This window comes from Falco punctatus (genome assembly GCF_963210335.1).
Source record: "Falco punctatus genome assembly, chromosome: 4".
Taxonomy (NCBI): Eukaryota; Metazoa; Chordata; class Aves; order Falconiformes; family Falconidae; genus Falco; species Falco punctatus.
The window spans coordinates 43,210,545-43,231,386 of NC_137583.1; the positions used below are offsets into that span (position 1 = coordinate 43,210,545).

The 20,842-nt window shown below is 39.9% G+C and overlaps 1 protein-coding gene across 7 annotated transcripts in view; it reads left to right on the forward strand.

Annotated features, from left to right (window-relative positions):
* The first annotated feature begins 3,266 nt into the window (after positions 1-3,266).
* CIITA (class II major histocompatibility complex transactivator) overlaps positions 3,267-20,842 on the forward strand; it is a 35,961-nt gene continuing 18,385 nt past the window's right edge. For 2 of the 7 annotated variants that reach the window (XM_080386813.1, XM_080386816.1), the window contains exons 1-4: positions 3,267-3,436; positions 6,199-7,633; positions 10,734-11,293; positions 20,580-20,723. In XM_080386813.1, coding sequence (XP_080242939.1) covers positions 11,083-11,293; positions 20,580-20,723 — 355 coding nt within the window. In that variant the 5' untranslated portion in view covers positions 3,267-3,436; positions 6,199-7,633; positions 10,734-11,082. The other 5 variants (XM_080386814.1, XM_080386815.1, XM_080386819.1 and 2 more) reach the window with 5 other exon arrangements.

Consider the following 20,842-nt stretch of genomic DNA (forward strand, 5'->3'; position numbering starts at 1 on the left):
AACCTCATTAGAAGTTTTCACTGTTTTCTAGGACTTTGCAGAAAAACTATCCTATTTTCAACATTTTTCAGTGTTCTGATTTAACTACAAATTATTTGAACGTTAGAAAAATTAGCAACACCCTAAAGGTGATGTAAATCCTCAAACACTGCTTCAACAACACTAAGGTTTAAGATAATTATGCTGAGTTTATGAATTGTGGTTTGTTTTTCAGGTTTGTACACAGGAAAACCTTGACCATTTATGAAATATATTAAGATTTTATTTAATTCTACTGAAACATATAGCATAAAATAGTCCAAAACTTATCCTTTGCTGCTGTGCACTTGCCAATACCTTACAGGCAATCCTCTCCCCAGAAGAAATAATGACCTTTCTGTTGTAAGGCACTATCAATGCCAAAGCCTTGGTATGAATAACTGAGAAATGTCTCTCACTTTCTGTTTCAGCAATAAATACAACCTCCTCCAAGACAATGCAGTGTTTTCATGGCGTTGACATGAAGTCAGCTGATTTCTCTTTTTCTTTGGAGCATTGCCTAGACTCTTGCTCTGGGGTGCTGTGAGAGACTTCCCTTGTAAACAGCACAAGAATATTTAGAATAACGTGACAGTGGTTGCTCTGGTTTAAGTATCTCTGTGGTGTTTACAGTTAAGTATTCTATTCCTCTGAATCTTGGAAAAAACTTTTCATCCAAGAATAACTCTTACCTCACTACCATTAGATGTGCTTTAAAGGGTTTGTTGGAGGTTCAATAACATGTTTAAATTTTGAGGAGATAGGCCAAATTAGAGAAGGTATTAAATAGATAACTTTCTAATAGTGTCACCTTCTAATTAATTTGTAAAAGATGACTTCCCACTTTGGCCCAGAACCAATTTCTGTGGAATTTTTTGGCTGTATATACCTGAATTGTTGTAATTGGCAGCCCCGTATTAATAGGGCAGAAGCCACAGCATTTACTTGGAAGATCAGGATAGCATCTTTTAGTTGGGTGTTGTGCAGCAATACACTCTCAGTAGGGATCAAGTTCTGCCATCAGTAAGAAATGGGTGACTGAAATATATGTGAAAGCTGAAGAGTTTTAGGCTCTAAATATAAATGGAGGGTTGTTTGTTTTTTATAAAAAAAAGGCTGTATTGATCCTTCATTCGGTTATGTCTAACGAGATGAAAAGTTATTTTTTAGTATCTTGAGAGCAGTATAAATATCCATTATTGCACAGTAACTGGTCTTCATTATTAAAAATGCAGTAGTATCTGTATTCCTCTCAGTTAGGAAAAAATCAAGAAAACATTACAAATTTTGATTTAAGTTTATTTTACCCTCTTTATTGACTGTGTGGCTTTAAGCCTTATTTAACTTATGCTGTAGGAATCTCTAGTGCTGTTACCTGGGAGACAAAATGCTTTGCAATTATTAATGAGTTTATTTCAGTATCTTTTTCTGTTAAGACTGTGCAAAACAAAGGCAGACCAAAGCAGTCTTCTGCTCTCTTTCAGCTTGGGGTGCATTGCTTCCCAGCATTTGAATGCAGACTTCCTAGTGTGTTTAGCTTTATATATCTCTTGATATGTTCAAAGCTTCAATCATTCTTAGCTGCAGCTCTTGGTACTTGTTACTTCTGCAAATCATCTCTTATTTCTCAATTTTGTAACTCCAAAAATAAGGAACTTGGGCTGTTTGGACACCTGTCAAAAGTTTAAGTGACTTCATAGATCCACTGCAGTACGTAGGGATAGGATCTGTTTCCCAGCATGGCAGTCTTCTGATCTCAACAGAAGAGGTGCTTGGGGTCCCTTCCCTCCTTTTTGCTGTATGAATGCAAAAGGCCTGTACACAATCACACAAGTATCCAATACCTTTCCTGACTTAAGCCAGCCCTCTATAGGCTTGCTGAGAAAAAAGAATAATATAAAAGTAATCTAAATCTATTAAATAAAAGACACTAAGGGTTATCAAACAGTTGAGAAACAACTGGGAGTTGAGTACAACAGGGAGTCAGTATGAAAAATTGAGTATTGTTGCTTCTACTGTTTTTTCTGCAAAAATAAAAGTTGAAGTTGCTTCTAAAAGCTGTAACCTGTTTTTTCATTGTTTGAGGGAGGCGGGGTGGTGGCGGGGTGTGTGTGTTGGGTTTTTTTGTGTTTCTTGCTGCTACTAATATCTACATAGTCTTGTTCAGATTCCTGAGGTGCTCGCTGGACAATTCTTCAACTACTACTTCTACTGGCAATGCCTACTTCCTCTTTTGCTGTGGAGGCTGTGGTTAAACAGCTTTTGCTATATTTGATTGCGTTTATTGTTCTTATTTATTCCAAATTGGTGTCAGGGGAGTGGTAAAGACAATAACTTTCTCAGAAAAAAGTAGAATATAGACAAAACACAAAAAATAGAGAAGTGAGAAAGGGCTGCTAAAGTGGTGGTGCAATGAAGTGAGAAACCTGTACATACAGTTCTTAATTCTTTTAACCTGCAGATTTTTGTGAAGCAGACTATGGTCCTTACTTCTACAGCATTATTGTTTAATATTATCTTTCCTTAATTTGATAGTACATTTTTTTTCTAATTCACTGAATTGCTTCAGCTCCCTGAAATTCCTTGTACTGAGTCACAGAGAACTTGAAGGGGTGTCCAAGCAATTAAAATTCACAAAATCTATACTGTTTCTGTAGGTCTGAATCAAAGAGGTAGAGGTGCTCAGGACTGGTCTTTAGGTTGCTGGATCCCTCATATAAGCCACAGGAACATTAAGTGCCTTGGAATGGGATCTGGCACATTGACTGCATGTTCTTCACATTCAGGTGTTACTGGAAATAAAGCACACAGCACTGAACCCCTCCTGGAGGTAGTGGCGCAGCTTCTTTTGGCAAAACCAAAAACAAGGTTCATGTCTGTGGCCTGTGAGCCCCTTTCACAATGGAGTCTGTGCTCTGGAAGACACCATGACTTCCTCTGCTGCCTGAAAGGTGACAAGCCTTAACCTCCCAGCTTAGAAGGAAGCTCTGGGCTGTACTGGAGGCCTCCACAGCTGTTCCCATGAAAGCTGTTCTGCCTGACTCCCCAACTGGAGGGCACACCATTTGTTTCTCCTGTGAATGGGCCTGAATTCATGATCCACACATATTTAAAATCTATGGATAATCACCAATTAAAAATACTGACATAAACCTTAGAAGAAGGGTGGGGATCCAAACCTGTTTGTTTCTCAGAGAATGCACTAACTGTCTGGCTTTCATCCTTCATGCAGGGTAGAGCAGTTTCAGCAGAAGGGTTTGTGAGTTCCCCTTCTCTGCGGCAGGGCAGCCCAGAGACCCTGCTGCAGGACTGCAGAAACATGTACCTGAAGCTCCAAAAAAGAAGGCAGTGTGACTCTGTCTATACCACGCTCACTGTCTGCAGTTACAAGAATAATAGCACAGCTACTGGAATCATGGTGAGTGCTCGTTTATCCAAATGACTAAAGATAGAGCTACTATGTCTGATCTGGATTTTCACCTCTCTTGTGTCTGGTGTATGTTTCAGTTGACAAAAATCAGAAATGGTCTAGGGAAGCCCCTAAAATACATGGTTTCTTCAACTGTCAGTGTAATACTTTTGCCAGTTTCCTTGCCTCCGTCATTCTGAAAGTTGACATAGGCTGTGGTTTTGCACCATCGTATTCCTTCTTGGTTTGGGTTTGCATTTGTATTCTGTTTCCTGTTCTTGCTCTGTTTTATTTCAGTGTAAGGTGTTACGGTTGGTTTTTTTTTTTTTTTTTTTTGATACATGCTCCAATGTACCACTGTACTGGACTAGTTAGGTCGTAACAAAAAACATACACATTTTTTTTTCCTAATTGCTCCCAGCTGTAGATAAATGACTGACAAGTCCTTCTGTTAACAAGATGAATACTGTTGTGCACTCTCTCTCCCAAAACTACTACCAAGTTTGTGATGCTCATAGGCTTCTTGAAAACTAGGGGAAGGAATAAGAGCTTTTCTCAGTGCCTTTTCCTCTGTCTGTAGGCCAGGCAACAGCTGGATAATGCTGCACGTCCTGGTGCTCATGATGTGCTTGCAGAGCATGCAGCTGCAGCCAATTACTAGTGAAAACACATTCCATCCTTGGCTTCCTGATGAAACGCCTTGTGCTAGTAAAAATAGTGTAATAGAGCAGCATGCTTATAAATCAGCAGTGTTTCAGTTTATTTTTTCACTGGGAAGTTGCAGCACATACCATAGCACCATCATTCTAGTGCCAGTGAAAGTAACGTATCACTGGTATTCAGGTGAGGAAGAAAGTGGTGGAATTCATAGTTTAAATGTGGACCTGTCAACACAGTGATAGTTTAGAAAATGCTTGATACCTTGCCATTGAAAACAGCTTCATGACTTTGTCTTCATGTATCTGCCTATTTCTCCACTGAGAGCTTTGTGGTAGCTGTGTCCTCTTGGCACAACAATGAATCTGGACTGCACAAGCTAGGCTAGCAAGTTGATGTTTTTATGTTGTTACCATTATTTATGTTATAAGCTGAAAATGAGAGGGCTATGAGTTTTTAAATGTTTATGGCAGACTGGTAGTGACAGTCCCAGCCTAATAAAAGTAGAAACCAAGGTGATTTCTGCAGGAATGCCTTTTGAAGTTAGTCTATCAGGATTTTGCAAAGCGGTCATCTAAACGGGTCTTTCGTTTGGCCTACCTTGTTCTGTCAGCCTTCTGAGAATGCTTGTCCAAAGTTCTGTGAAGTTCTGAATGGCCACAAATATATGAGGCCCCAATCTTTATTTGCACCCACTAGACTGGAAATTCCCAACCTTTTGAGCTCCTAATCTTGCTTGAGAAAATGATATTCTGGGGAAGCTGCCAGTATGACCAGCAGCACTGTAGTGCATTACCTTGGGTTCTTGCCATGTTTCACCTGCAGTGTTCATGCTGCACTGCTGAGGCTCATCATAGTGTTTGGGAAGCAATATGGTAGGTGATACTAGAAGTGGAGGCGTGGAATGGTACTGAAGAACTTCTACACATCAGTGGAAGCACAGCTAGTTTCTGAGGTGAGGAGGCAGGGAAAAGATTTGATCAGACAGCACTAAGAATGAGCTCTGGGGAAAAAAGAACAGCTCTGAAATCTAAAAGACCTTTTATGGTCAGAACATCTTACATAGCATCATACTTTTTCTTTCCTACAGTAAGTAATTTTCATGATAGACATAAAAGATGTTCCATTAAGAGCTGTAAACCTTAGCAGAATTACTTGGGAAACCCTGTGCGCATATGCACCACAAAGACGCAACATTGGTGACTAAAGTCGCCATTCTAAGATTTACCCAAAATAAGTTACTGCAGTTCAGCTTTGTAAAATGTAACAGTTAGGGGACAGGCTGGTAAGTAGATATTCACCAAGGGCAGCCCTCTAATGCCCAGGGACATCGCTGCAAAGTCCCTATTGATTTCAGTAGATACTGTATTATGAATTAACTGTACTTCCTTGAAAATTCCTTTCGCCTTGTCTGAGCTGTTGGCTCTGTCTCTGAGCTCTTGTTTTCCAGTCAGCTAGTGTCTTTGGCCTCTCTGGCCATAAATTGGATTCAATACCAGAAATTTTGTTTGGGATTCCTTCTGTCCAGGCTGAATATCTTTGACGTACTGCTGGTTGAGCAGTTTTTCAGACTGGAAAGTCTATTCAACAAATTTCTCTACTTCCCAATTGTAATGACTCAAACCTGTATAATACATAGGCATCAGCATTTCACTACTTAGCTTCACAGATGAATGCATGTACTCAACTGCACAGCTTCCCTTCCTGTTCTAAGGATTCTCTTTAACTGAATCACAGCTTATGTGCATGAGACTGATGTTTCTTAGCAGCTGTGTCTCTTTTTAAGGCTCATCACGGTAGTCTTCCTCTCAAAGTCCAAAGCAAAAGACATGTCTTAGCTATAGAAAGTGCTAAAAAGTAGCAACATAAGAAGCAACAAATGCTAAAAATGTACTGGCTGCCTTAGTTCTCCTTTTCACACGCATTGTTTGTGCTATGATACATTGTAAAGAGGAAAGTTAGTTAAAAAGGAGAACTCGTGCTTTTGATTTCTCTGTATTGAGGGGAAGTATCACTTCTAAGTAAATATGATGTTGCCCAAAGTCTACAGCTGATTTTGAAATCCGAATAATTTAGTAAAATCGTAGCAATTTATTTCACTGTTTTTTTCCTAGGGACAGTGAAGCATCTGGCCAGGTTATGTCCTTCAGTGCTTGGCATCTGGGTATGTCACGAGCCTTAGTAGATTTTTATCTAGTGTCAAGATAGTTTTATTATTATTATTTCTACAAATAAAAAAAAAAAAAGAAGAAAGAGAAGTCACATGTAAATCTTTTCTCAAAGTTGCAGATTAAGTCTGTAGGAGCACTAGAACTTGAATCAAGTTTTCAAAGCTTAAGCCACTGTTGTCCCCTTTCCCTTATTTTGGTCTTAGCTACAAGATAACCAGTTTTGGGGTCAAAGGCAGAGTACTTCTAGCACATTATTGCTTGCTGTGTTTGCCTGTAGTCCAGTGAAAGCCATGGACAGCTTTATAGAAACCACACCTCCTCCCAGATGATGATCTTGCAGATCTTTTTGGAAAACTTCTCAGGAGTCCTTAAAACATGGGAAGAGTAAACCAGGAATCAATTGTAATCTTCATATCTTAACACCTATGCAAAGGCAATTTCACTTTTGATCTGTCTCAAACCTAGACATAACAGAAGAAACAATATTGTATTTGGGTTGAAAAGCCTATGAACTGTTCACAGTGAACTTTGCCTGGGTGCATTTACAAGCAGAAATGGCTTAACATGTGAAACACAGAAAATCTGGTTTTCTCATTGTAGTGGAATTGCATGGCAATGTTTTGGTAGCATGGGGCTACAGGCTGGCTTCTCTGAGAAGATGCCAGAAGGTCCCCCACCATGTCTGATGGAGCTGATGCCAGCTGGCTCAGAGACAGACCCACCGCTGGCCAAGGTCGAGCTAATCAGCAACAGTGGTATCACCTCTGGGATAGCATAGTAAGGAGGGGAAAAATATAATCTGTGCCAGTGGGAGAGAGGAGGTGAGACTACATGAGACCAAAAACTCTGCAGGCACCCAGGTCATTGCAGAAGGAGTGGGAGGAGGTGCTCCAGGTGCCGGAGCAGAGATTCCCCTGCAGCCTATGATGAAGACCACAGTGAGGCAGGCTGTCTCCCTCAGACCATGGAGGTCCACGATGGAACCAATCCCCACCTGCAGCCCATAGAGAACCCCACACCAAACCAGGTGGATGCCTGAAGGAGGCTGTAAGTGATGGGAAGCCCATGCTGGAGCAGCTCCTGGCAGAGCTTGTGACCTCACGGGTGACCGATGCTAGAGCGGTCCGTTCCTGAGGGCCTGCACCCTGTGGAAGGGACCGACGCTGGAGCAGTGTATGAAGAACTGCAGCCCATGGGAGGGCCTCACACTGGGGAAGTTCATGGAGAATTGTCTTCTGCGAGAAGGACCTCACACTGGAGCAGGGGAAAAGTGTGAGGAGGAAGGAGCAGCAGAAAGACAACGTGTGATGAACTGACCGTAACTCCCATTCCCTGTTCCTCCTCCTCAGGGGAGGAGGCAGAGAAATCAGGAATAAAGGTAAGCCTGATAAGAAGGAAGGGGTGGGGAAGAGCTGGGTTTTTTTCTGATTTGAATGGTAATAAATTAAACTAATTTATCCAAGTCACATCTGTTTTGCCTGTGATGGTAATTGGTGAGTGATCTCCTTGTCCTTATCTCAACCCACGAGCCTTTTGTTATATTTTCTCAACTGGACAGGGGAGTGATAGAGCAGCTTTGGTGGGCACCTGGCATTCAGCCAGGGTTAAACCACCACACTCATTCTTAAGTGGCAATCATGATAATGCTTCACAAGATATTTGCACATTTGCTTGTCTGCTTCTGGAGGGAACTGTCCTATGGAGGAAAGTTCTTTGCCCACAAAAAGAAATCTACCATTCCCACGTTATTATTGACCTCAGCCAAATGCACTTATGCCCTAGAGCACCGAGCAAGGCTTTATGTATCTGGCTTTTGCAGAGCTAGCAGGTCAAAGAGTTGCAGAGACTAGCTGAGGAATAGAGTTTAAATCATTTCTTCTTTTAATACACACCTTCTCATGTGGCTTAAACTCTCCACTTCCCATCAAGAAGGGAGTTCTTAGGAGAACTGCCTGAGTGTGTCTGCTGACACTGAGATATGTTTCTGAAACCCTTTCTGGCCAAATAATGGAGAAAATACTTTTTAAAAAAAACCTATTGAACCCATTCAAGAGCACACTGATTGCAGGAGAAACTGAGATTGAGACTGTCTCTTCCCCAAACTGTGGTATACTCATTCAGATTTGCCATGATAGCAAGCAGTTCCCAACTTTCTGCAACTTAGCGGTCTTCAGCATGTGTTCTGCTTCACAAGATGGTACAGTACAAGTGCATCTTATTTGGTGCAATTTTTAATTGATAAAACTAAATGAAACATCTGTTTTCACATAATACCCTAGGAGCAATGCTACACCAAATGAATTGGAGCTTATTCCTACTCATACTTCAACAAAACCCATGTTATCTCCTGTTTTGAATCAATGTAGGCAGCAACTTCAAAGGAAAATACATTTAAAAGACAAATTCTGAGTGATATAATATGCATGGAAGTAAACCAAGGGGTTTACTTTTCTGTAAGAAAAATAAATTTATCTGCTTTATCAGTTGCCATTTATGTAGTTAGAGTAAAACTTGTTACCTAGCTGCACTGCAAGTCAAAATTGTACTATTGGATAACAAGTTGGCTTATTTTTCCAGTGTTTTGCATGTACTTCCTGATAATTGAACATAAATAGGAATGTTCAGAAGCAGCAGTGAATTCTTGTTATTCCACAGAGGCATTTTGGATCTTAACCAGAATTTGCAGTAATGTACTTAAAAATTTTATAAATGTTTAGCAAGTTCCTTTCAGTGTATTCTTTATTACTAGGTTGAATTATTGCTCCACTTTCAAATCATAGCAATATTCAAGGTAGGAAAACCTAATAGCAAATAAAGATTTACATTATATTTGAATAGTTATCCCATACTCAGCCTACAGGCTTGTTTAGGCAGCACTGTAGCAGACTAGAAATTAAACCTGTAAGCCTCCAGAGAGCCCTAGAAATTTTGCCCCAGTATTTATTTCAAGGCTGTAGGTTCTGCTATAACAATCAGGTATCTAAAAACAAAGTAGAAAACAACTATAGGGTAAACCAAATTGTTAGTAGTTGGCAACTCTTTATTTAGCCACTGTCATCTTTGTAATACTCTTACTTCTATTCTAGAACGCTGAAAAACTACAGTGCCAAAACACAGGCCACTGCAAAACATTGCACAGATCATTAAGTAGAAAGTTTTAAATAGGCTTAAGGAAAATAGCATTAGGGAGTACTGGATAGAATATGTTTCATTTTAGATATTAATTCTTATGTATGTGAGCCTCATAAACTACATTTTCATGATCAAAGATCTGGAAATGTAAACTTCTCTGCCTTTAAAATGTATAGATGAGAAAATCAATTTCATTTACAGTATCTTTTGTCTCAGCAAAATTGGTGGTTTACTTTGCATTTTTAACAAATTGTTGTTTGCTGATGTAGCTACTATAAATAAGAACCATGTTGTTAATAGGCTAGTTAACACAGCTCATAAATTAGCCTATTTTTGCTTACAACATGACTGATGTTCATATTCATCTCAGAGGTTCTTATGTTAAACACATCAATTTTCAAGTAAAGATATTCTCCCTTTTGATGTTGTCTTCATAGAATTATTCTGTGTTGTGCAGGCAGTCACGATACATAAGACTGCTTGAAAATCTTTGCATTCTTAAGCAAAAAATGTTCTACATGTGCGTTTTACTGATCTGATCAAGATAATTTGCTGTGTTCCTTTTACTCTGCTCTTACTGAAAACTTGGAGGTTTTTATTTTTAAAGCTATCCAGTCTGAAGGCACCCATTCTTTATTTTGATCCCTAATAGCAAATATTCTTATGACAAAGGTAAGACACTATTGATTGCATTTAGAAGTCTCTGAAGTGTCCTGATTAGGCATTGCCTGGTCTTGAGCTCTACAACAGAAGGGCAAGGAATTACTCAAGGTGGCAATATTAAAAAAGACTTCTTAATCATTTTGAGCTGAATTGAGGGCTGAGGTTGCAATAGGTTTGGAACGGTATTTTAACATTGTGTTTGGTGGTGTGGAAGACTTGCTCATTATTTAAACTGGGGACTTGAAAACTCTTCTGTTTAAGGAGTTTAACTTAAAGTGTCTGCCCCTTGGAATGTAAGTATGTTAACATTGGATAACAATATATGGAAGGCACACCCAATTTGTTTCTTGGTTATTTTTCTTCCTATTAACTTCAGATATGGCAGAAACTGGAGACAGATTTGGGATAATTTTTTACCCCAGAGTTTTTATGCTGGTTCTAATCCATTTGACTTTCATTAAAGCAGAGTTTTTTCACAACCTAATCTCTAATCTTACATTGGAGTCTTCGAGTTGTAAACCTATTCCTCTTGCAGAGGGTGCATTTTGTGCTGAAGCTTTTAGTACTGTTCTGATTCAGCAATGACCTTGCTGGGTCCATGCTCCACCTTAGCCAGGAGACAAAGATACACCTATAGCAATGTTTCTTTAACGGCATAAAAAAATTTTTAATATTTTTTTCAGGTGATCATGTTGTTGATTGGAAAATTGTGTTTTATGAATGCTTGGAAGAATTGTGCTGTTCATTTCATCAAGAAGTTATTTGTTGTTGGAAATGTTATTTAAAGGCTTAACCAAATGAGGAAATACCTCTGCTATTGCAGGCCAAAGACGTGGGCTTTTTTCACTTCATCTTTTTGAAGTTGAGTGGTTTTTTTTAAAATTTATTTTATTGAAACAGTTCAGATTCTGCTCAGACCTCCTTCAAACATCTTCAGATGCAGGTATAAATCTATTTAAGGAGATCCTGCCTAGAGTAAGAAAGATCCTTTCAACTGATACAGCTTCTGATGACCACGCATTGCTTAACCTCATGCTGAAAGATGTGATATCCAAGGAGTACCATCAAGCCTTGCTCCATGAAAAATACAGCAAGGACCTTGCAAGGAAGATATCTCTGACATTTGTAGAAAAATGGGACCTGTACTTGAGCACTTCGGTTCCCCTCTGTTGTTTAAACCTCTGCAGCAGTAAGCCTCTAAACATGATAGATAATGAGCCAGCAGGAAGCAAGTACATCTCAGGTAAATGAGCTTTGTTTCTTTTTTGCTTTGTTAAAGTTCTTTTTTTGTTGTTTATTGCATTTTGAGATTGCACTGTGGCATAGGGCAGAGGACACCAGTGGAGAGTGGGTGGGGAGGAGAAGGGAGCAGAATGTAATGCAAGAGCAGCTAAAAAGAGATCCACCCATTTGGGGTAGCTACTGGATACCCATTTTCATAGCCAACCCATAACAAAACTTCTTTGCCACCATTTGCAGAACCAGAAATGCAAAGTAGATTAAAGAGACCATGGTAAGGTCACTTACTTCTCAAGTAACATGCCAACCATTAATAATCTGAGTTTCATTTATTCATGGCACATGCTGACAACTCATGTTGGGAAATCTTTTTTTCAATCTTATATGGAGGAGTGCTGTCCACTTCAAATTCCAGATGTCTAAAGGCAGCAAAATTGCACTGTCTACAGGAGACTGCTGCAGATTTAAGGAGGGGGAGTACTTAATGACTTATGAAGCTGGATGCCATTTTTATTGGGCAGCAGGAGAGAGAAAAAACCAGACACTTTATAGTTCTTAAGCAGTAAACTCTTTAATCTGACCCACCAGAGGATTAATGTATATGTTGGAGAACAGGGGTAGCTCTGGGACAATCCTAATATTGTCCATCCTATATAAAATGAGAGAACCCCAGCTTAAACTATAGCATTCAGAATTACTTTTACAAAACAAAGCAACTGTTAAAGGATAGTAAAAGAATACTCAATAGAATATTGAGGTAGTCCTGTAAAACTGATGGAAGGACCTTGGGCTGCAACGTAGTGAGGGGTCTAAATTTTTCCCTTTCCTAAAATACAGTATTGGACATAATTTCTTAAGGCATTGATGAAAGTACAAGAGGAAATGCTGGCGGTGCCGGGGGTGGGGGGGTGGGGGGGTGGGGGGTGGCAGGGAGAATTAAGACAATTCATGAGTGAACAAAATACTGACCTGGAAGATTTTAGCTGTATTATTACACACATTCAAATCAATGCCAAGAATTCGTATTTTAAATGTAGAATGATACAGCAAATGGCCTAGTGTCACTTATGCTGGGAGTATATATAGTCTGGTTTCTACTTTTAATTAAATCTCTGAAGTGCTTGAAAAGGTATCTGCTCCTTCTTGGTTTTGTAATGGTAGCACCTAAAATCTCCATTTGGAGATCTTGATCCTTTCATGCCTGACTGTATCTCTGTCACAAAGCCTGTGTTTGAGACATGACAGAAGGAAGCTGAAGTGCATCAGAAGAAGCATTAGCCTTCATCTATCACATGTTCAACCATTGTCACTTTTCTCTAGGTTTTGTAGTAGAGATAGGCTTAAACCCCAGTGATTTAAAAGATATTAATTCACCAGGAATTTAATCCAATTGTATTAGAGACTTCAGCTTCCTTTGAAGCAAATTCTTTTCTGACTTTCTTTTTGAAATTTTTTAATTTTTCAGCCTTATGTTCAATCATCATTTCACTCTGAAGAAGACTTGCAAAGAAAACTTGTGTCAGGAACAGATTGGTATCAGCGGGTTTCTTGCTAACTACTTAATAGATTTGCAACTATTTCTTCTACCACAAAATAGAGCTTTACAATTTTGGACAAAGAAGTCCCAGCTTTCCCCTTCTTGCAAAGTGTGCTATTGACATCTGTTTTGCAGTGCTTCCAATACTAATCGATATGTTCTGTTCCCTCCTTTTGCAGTAGAGCAGCATGGCAGCAAACAAAATGAAAGAAGCTGATGGTCACCTGAGAAGCTCAGGCAGTTCTCAGCTGTCTCACAGCCTCTTGTTTTCCAGTTTGCTTTTCCCTTTGTCTCTAAGACCATCTTTATAGACTAGTCCACTAGATGAACCAGTACTCTGATCTGATCCAGCAGTTCTTTCTGCTGTTTCTAAGCAGCTGTGGGTGTTGCGCAAAAAGCGGACAGTCTTTACTGCAGTTGCAAACTGGAATCACAGTAAACAGCTGAACTCTTTTGATCTCCAGACTGTCATTCTTGAAGTATGTAGATCGCCTCCTGGGACTACAGCCTCAGAAACTGATGGAGAAATCTGCCTCCAGGACCAGTAAAGGAGCTTATAACTTGTTGGGTTGTGCTGCACGTTAGAATAGGGCTAACAAATAACCCTCTTAAGTTTTGTAGGGATTTCTTATGCAGTGACTGTATTAATGTCTCCTATCAAAACAGAGCACTAAAATACAGAATCTGTATTTGTGCAGCTTTTCACTGTGTTTTCTGCTCTGAATGCTGTTATACCAAGATGTTGCTTTTCTTCTAATGTGTGTAGAGGAATACCAAGAACACAGGTGCCTGGCTGGTTGGAGAGCCCAAAGAGGCTGGTGCTCTGCATTGCAGGCTGGGCAACAGATTGGTTGCTCCCAGCAAGGAAGCAGCTTTATCTCTTCTCAGTGAGCGTGTTCCCATGGGACCTGGTGGAAGTTAAATGGTTGGACTTGATCTCCAAGGTCTTTGCCAGCCTAAATGATTCTATGCTCTAAGTGGATCATCTCTACAAAGAGAAAAAGCTTACACAGATCAGCAGCTACTTTGCTTGTAGGAGGTGCTGCCTTGTACAGAAGGTGTTTGTTACCAAGCAGCTGATTAGAAACTTGCCTTACTGAGACAGAAAGTCCTGGATGTCATTGACTTCACCCAATACCACATCCTTTCTTTCCCCTTCAGACTCTGGTGGAACTTTGTCCTGGATGTCATTGATTTCATCCAATACCACATCCTTTCTTTCCCCTTCAGACTGGTGGAACTTTTGTTATAAACTATAGCCAATTGAATAGTACTACAAAAAACTATTAGCCCACTTGGGAATATATTCTCCTCCAAAATTAATTTCTAATTTGTGTAGGTCTATTCATGATAAAAAAAACCAGAAAAATAGGCAAATAAGCTTGCAGAGCCACGTAGGATCAGCCTTCGACATCATGATAGGAACACGTGAATGCACTTGGTTTGCAAAAGGTTGTCTTATGTCAGGTAGGCACTGGCAGGGCAAGCAATGATTAGATGAATAAACATTCTGTCAGATACTGCTACAAGCAAACCCTGAATCCTGAAACTTACAGATTTTAGGATTTATGAACTCCTGCTTTGTAGAACATCCTACTTGTCATTTTGGGCCAATGGCAACCAGCGTTTGCATAAGGCAGCAGACTAATTTTGTTATTGGTATAGTCTGTCAACATGTGAAAGAAATACTTTCACTTCTGTTTCACCAAATGGAGCTGCAAGGTAAGAGTGTCTGCACTCTGTTTGCTTTGTTCTTACTGATAGACTGTTTAACAGCATGACTTTGGGACAGGTTTGAGCTGGAATAAGAAAAGAGAGGAAGAATTCTGGGGAGCACCAGAAGTTGTTACTGCTGGCTCTCACCCAATTTTGGTTTCCAACTGAATGATTTCAATCTATTCCTAACTAGTGACAAGTTCAAGCTCCTCTTCGTGGTGACAAGTGACTGGTAAAGGTAACGGTGCTTATTATACCAGGATTGCTAGAAGGGGTGTTCCTCTTAACTTTCCATTTTGGAATTCCCCCTGAGCCTTTAAGTTTGCTGCAGTGACTAGTCTGGCTCATTTCCTTGTTTCTGGTGCACTTTCTATAAGCCCTGGGCAATGACAGCAGCTCTCTTCGTTTTTGGTACTGAATCTAGAGTGAAAGAACAGGAACTGTCCTGTTTCCTAAGGTCAGTTTTTCCTCAGCTCCTGAATGCAGTGGTATGTCATGCCAAATTCATCTTCTCTTACCTTTTGTAGATACTGGTAACTGTGGTGTGTCAGTATTTGGACTTGTATTACCTGAAATATTATTAGGATGAAGTCATGTGGGTGAAATTTTGGAGACTTTTTAGTGATTTTGTGTTGTGGGTAGCTGTGTTACTTGCTCAAAAAGGTTGCTGTAGTTTGTTTTAGACTCTGTTAGAATACTTGTTTTTTGTATAAAAGTTACTCCTATGGAAAGTGAAACTGAGGATCATCAGCAGAAACTGTCTTATTTCCATTTTTTTCACAGATCTGGCAAGAGATCTTCGAGCTTTACTTTCCTATTTCATAGGGCTGAGATTCTGTCTTGAATAAAGTCTCTGAGTGCAAATGTACTTTTTCCTGCTAAAAAAGCTTATAGGCAAGGTGTCTGCTGTGCTGCTTTTTTTAATCTTACTGCTGGGATGGGAGCTGTGACACATGAGGTGATACTGGATATGAAAAGCAAATTCTGCTTGCAAATCACAACTGGTACACCTGCAGGACAGTACGTTATTAGTCTGCCAGAACTCGACTGTCTCCAGCACAAGGCTAGTAACATTTCTCTTATCTGTTGTGTTGGTCACAACAGTTAATTGAAAGGTAGAAGCTCCTTTTATCTGATATTTATACTTTTTCTAACTTCTTTAAACTCCTTGCTAAGGCAGACAAAAGAGAATGTGGCAGGATATGGAGCAGCTTTTTTTTCAGTGTCATCTCTGTTGTTCTTACTTTTTGGACACTGAAAAAAAAGCCTATGGAAAGTAACACACCACTCCACCAGCAAGATAAAGACTGTCAGTAAATGTAGTATCTTTTATTACATTGGGTAAAACAATAGGAAAACTTTAAACTGGCTTTCAGATGTGTAAGCCTTTCATAGATCTGAAATAGAAACTAAAAACTTCAAAGCTAAATATAAGTTGAGCACCGTTACTTGCAGTTTACAGATAATAAGGCCATTGCTGATGGGAAAATCTTTTAGGTACCTGTGGAACAGAGGAACTGTTGGTGATGGATTTGAGGAAAGGGAGACAGGCGGCTGTAGCATGGAGGGGACTTCATCCCTCCTTGCTGCTGTGGTGCCTATCTCCCAGAGAACATTGCCCTAAAGCATTGCCTGTGGCAAAAGCTGGGAAATGCAGCCCTGGTTCTGGTGTGTGTATTGTGCACAATGACATAATCTTTGGGGGGTGCAGAAGAAGAGAGAAGGCTTTCTAAAGTTATTAAAAAACCTTTAAAATTGTGGCTGATGATACTGAGCTTTTAGCCCAAAGCACCAGTGTTTCACTGGACTCCTTATTTAGAGTTTGATATAACCTGGTTTTCGTCAGCTTGCTTCACTTGGATTCTTGTGTAACACTTAATGAGTCTGGGGTGTTGCAAGAAAATAGAATTTCTTCAGCAAATTTTGTCTTTAATTTTGTGTTCTGTCTTCACAGCAGTCTTCCTCTCTTATTTTTCTGTAATTTAAGACCTTCAGCTGTAATGTTATATCATCCTCTGTTGAGAAATGTGTGATTTGCATGGCACTACTACTCTTTTCTATGAATTATCCTCAGCTTCCTAAACTGGAACAAAAATTAAATTGCAGGGGGGTTTCCTCTGTTCCTGAAATGACTTTACATATTTTCATTTTGTTAACCTCTATACTCATGTGGGAGATTCTTTTACTACTTGTCAGTTCAGATGTCAACAGTGTTTTGGGAAGGAAACCCTCTAACCAGTCTTCTCAGAAGCATCCACCTTCTTTTGGGAGTAGGTGTTACATTATTGTCTGTATAAACCTTCTCCATTCTCTTAGATACCATTTGATTTAACTAGTAGCAGACCCCATTGCCTGGAGTGTTTAATATGTTGATCCTTTAAAATATGACATGGTTATATAAAATTATTGGGATAAAATGATAAATTGAACCACCTCTCTTATCTTTAGAAATCTTAAGATACCCCATCTAACTCTTAAGACTTGTATGTGATTTAAGTGAACACCTACTCCTTTAACCGGACTCTTTGTCCTGGTATGGTGATGTTTGTTGTTTCTTTTACTACTTTTCTGGCACTTTTAATTCATATGGTATCACTTGGACTCTAAAAAAAGCACTGAAAAAAAACTTCAAGAGTCGTAGAAATGAATCATATTGTTGTGCTATATATGCAGAATACAGCACTAAAACAAATGCATCCCAAGTAGAAGCCTTGCTGTAGCAGATGCGCACTGAATCATCGCAGAGGTAATACAAAGGGAACACAGGTCTGCTGAATATAGTGATGCAGCCAGAGTGTATAGGCTGAGAAAGAAAGAAAGTGTTATTTAAAGATTTAAAGAAAAAAACTGTCTAAACCATCATCAACAACAAAGGACTGGACTTTTTGAATGGCATGGAAATACATTCGGAAGTATGTCCTGCCTTCCCCCCTGCCCGGCACATGCACTTCGTGCATGGAGGCCTGCTGCAAAGAGAGCACAGGCATCCCTGGGGACTACAGCCCTTAGTCTTGCAGGTCTGTGAGGTGTCTGCCTTCCTCCTGCTGAGAGCTGGCTCTAGTGTTCACAGCACTAACGCAGACATTATTAGAAAATTTTTTAGTGCTCTGATGTGAAAATGTGTCACCCATTTTGGCAGCACTGTATGGGACACCAAAGGGAATGTGTTATCAGTAAACTAAGTCAAAATCATGTGTGAAATGGAGAAAAAGCTGACCAATATAGAGCTTATTCATCCTTGGTCTCAGACAGGGACCTGCTGGAATGCTGTGAGAAGGAAGCAGAAGCCCTGGGAAAGGAATTGCTGTTGTAAACAAGCTTAGTAACATCTGGTCTCATTTTGTGTGCTTCACAGCAAAACACTTGCTAGCCCTGAGGTGTAAGTCTCCTTGCCTTTGGCTCTCAGTGTAGAAATTTTCCCCTTTCCAAAACTCATTTCTTTTTTCCCGCGCCTTTGGACAGAGTGCTTTCCATGGTGGCACCATGATTTTAATGCAGCAAAGCACGCCTGCTATTAAGAATATGTTGGTTCAGCTACAGAAAGAAACCACAGAATCCTAAATCCAGTGTAGTCAATAGAAAGCCAGCTATGTATAGATTTGTGTCAAAACCAAAGTAACGAAGAAAAATGTGGATAGGCTGAGGGACATTCAGACCAGTGAAAGAAAAAGGACAAGTAATCAAGCTTTTCATTCTTGAAAGAGCGGCAGTCTTCTTTCTTCCCAGGGTAGACAACTATGTGTCTCTCGCTCCTGTGCTCCTGGGTTACAACACCTTTTACGCTTTAATTTTCAGCTCTCTAGCTGGCCTTGACACTGGCAAGACTTTCTCTTGATTGCTTCCTGACTTCCTCACCATTGTAGCCATGTAAACATTTTGCATTACTTGTGTATTTATCCACAGGGAAATGGTATTGAATGAGAGGTTTAAAATAACAAAAGCTCTTATGACTGTGATTTAATTAAAGCCTGTTATTTTCATGAAGATTAAGTAAGCCTGCTCAGTCTCTTTCCCTAGGACTTGACCTTTTTTTTCCTGCTGTAATCAAGCAGTTTGCTAATCACTGAACTTGGAGTGATACATTTGTCTGTCTTGCATTGCCTTTATGGCTTCTGCCCAATTACTTCTCTGTCTCTAACCCCAAATTTGTATTGACTCAGCGGTAATGCTTCAGCAGTGTTACAAAGTCCAGCAACCTGGCATTCTGAAAGGCCCAAATCTGTTTAGGTTTTACAAAAGGACAATTTACAAAAGGAATTTACAAAAATTCAACAAAGCAAGGGGCAAAGAAAAATGTTGCAACAAACCAAAAAATTGGTTAAATTTATAACTTCATTCATGCTTCTTACGCAGGTTTGTCAACTTCTGCCTTCCATTTATAGCATGGCGGGCAATGATATAGATGTTTTTGTTACCTAGACAACGTTATGAGGCCACACAACATGAAAAAGAACTACCTGCCTGGATGTAGGTTTTTCCTACTCATGGGACCGCACTGTGTCCACTTGCTCTTCTAAGGTCTGGTTTTAGATTCTGGTGTCTTCTGCAGCAGAATGCAGAGAGGTCCATTTCCAAGCTGTTCAGAGGGACAGCTCTGTAGAGGGGTAAGAGGAATGAAGATTAGTTGATAACAAAGCAGCATGTGTTAGTGTGTGACTAGGTCTGCTCTGCCTTCTTTCATCAGAGCTGCAGTGTTAGCTGTATTTCTGTTTTCATGTTGCAGGTAGACCTCGTGGTGCAGCAGGCTGCTCCACATTTGCACGCCTCAGGAAAGTAGACATGTGCAACCAGGGACATCAATGGCATTCTGCTAAAGGCAGAACATATGAGAGCTGTATTACAGCTGTCCTTCATTCCAAAATATGGAATTGAGCCAAGCAGATTTTTTTTTCGTGGTTGTGGTGTGTGGACACCTATTCTGACAGGATATGGTCTGGAAGTGTTGCTGTTTGTTGATATCATGCTGGCATCTCAGTATTATGGTGGAGTAAATTACTTGGATCACCAGCCCAGGTGGCATCCATATCAGCAATCTGTAAACACTGAGGATCCAATATCTGGTTTTGAAATAGTTTAATAAAGATGATGAATAACAAACAAGTAGTGTTATTCCACTACCTATGGAATATCCAGGAGGAATGTTTGAGCTTATGTTGGTGTCTGCTTCACTAGAAGGAAATAGAAGGGATTTAACATAAGGTGGAGGAAGAGATAAACTTTTTCAAGAAATGTAGCTGCAGCAGTCTAAGCAGTTCTCAAATAAACATGGGGGACTAGAGCAGGGAGAACCTTAGGTCAGTCAGATTTGTACTGTATGGCACCCTGAAAGGCTGTAGCAACTCACAACTCATGAGTAGGTGCATGCATGAGTTCTGAGCGGGAAAGAAAAATGATTAAACAATATTTGTGATAGATTCCAAAATGTCAATGAATTTCTGTTACCAGAAACTAAATCTCAATGTGACCATGCCATTCTGTCACAATCAACCATACAGTTTGGGAAATCATTATATAAAATACTTGTCCTACCTTTCACTCTTCCTTGCTGTGCTGTGCTGTCTGCTAGTGCCACCTCTAGGGCTTAGGAACTGCGTGTAGCATCCCAGCCAGAAGCTGCTTCCCCTGAAGAGAAATTGTCCTTATCGTAAAGAATGAGGTTCTTCTTCCATCCTCTTCACTGCAGTTTTCTCATTTCCCCAATACCTGCTGGATCTGTGCTTGCATCATTTATATCCTGATAAAGATACAGGAGTTGTGACTTATTCAGTACTTGACACTCTTGGTCCAGGTGGTCAGACTGCAGTATCCCACTCCCCTGACTGGACTAAAAAGTAGGTAAGTCTCACTGGAAGCTGTATCTGAATCTGTAAGTTTCCGTAACTCAGGGTAATAACGCAAGACTTGGTAAGCCATAGCAGTTCCATGTACCATGGTACCTCAATGTCTTTTCAACAGAAAGCCACAGGCCAGGACTTGTAGTTTTGGCTGACAAAACTGGGGTTTTGTCATAGCTAACTATTTCACAATTTGATTTCAGACAGCAAGAGACAAATCATGGATTCAGCATTTCTGCCTGAAAACAGCTATCTTGATTTACTGCACAGTGATATCGACCCATTGCATCTGTATACTCTCTTTGATCCTAAGTCATCTGGAAATGAAGAAGGTGACTTCGCTGCAGGTTAGTAAAACACTAAAAAATGCTTGATTATTTTAATCATCATGCTATAAGTTATTACTATCTCCTCTCAATTACAGTCAGTTTATCATGGTGGCTGGGCTAAATTCAAGAGACACTGG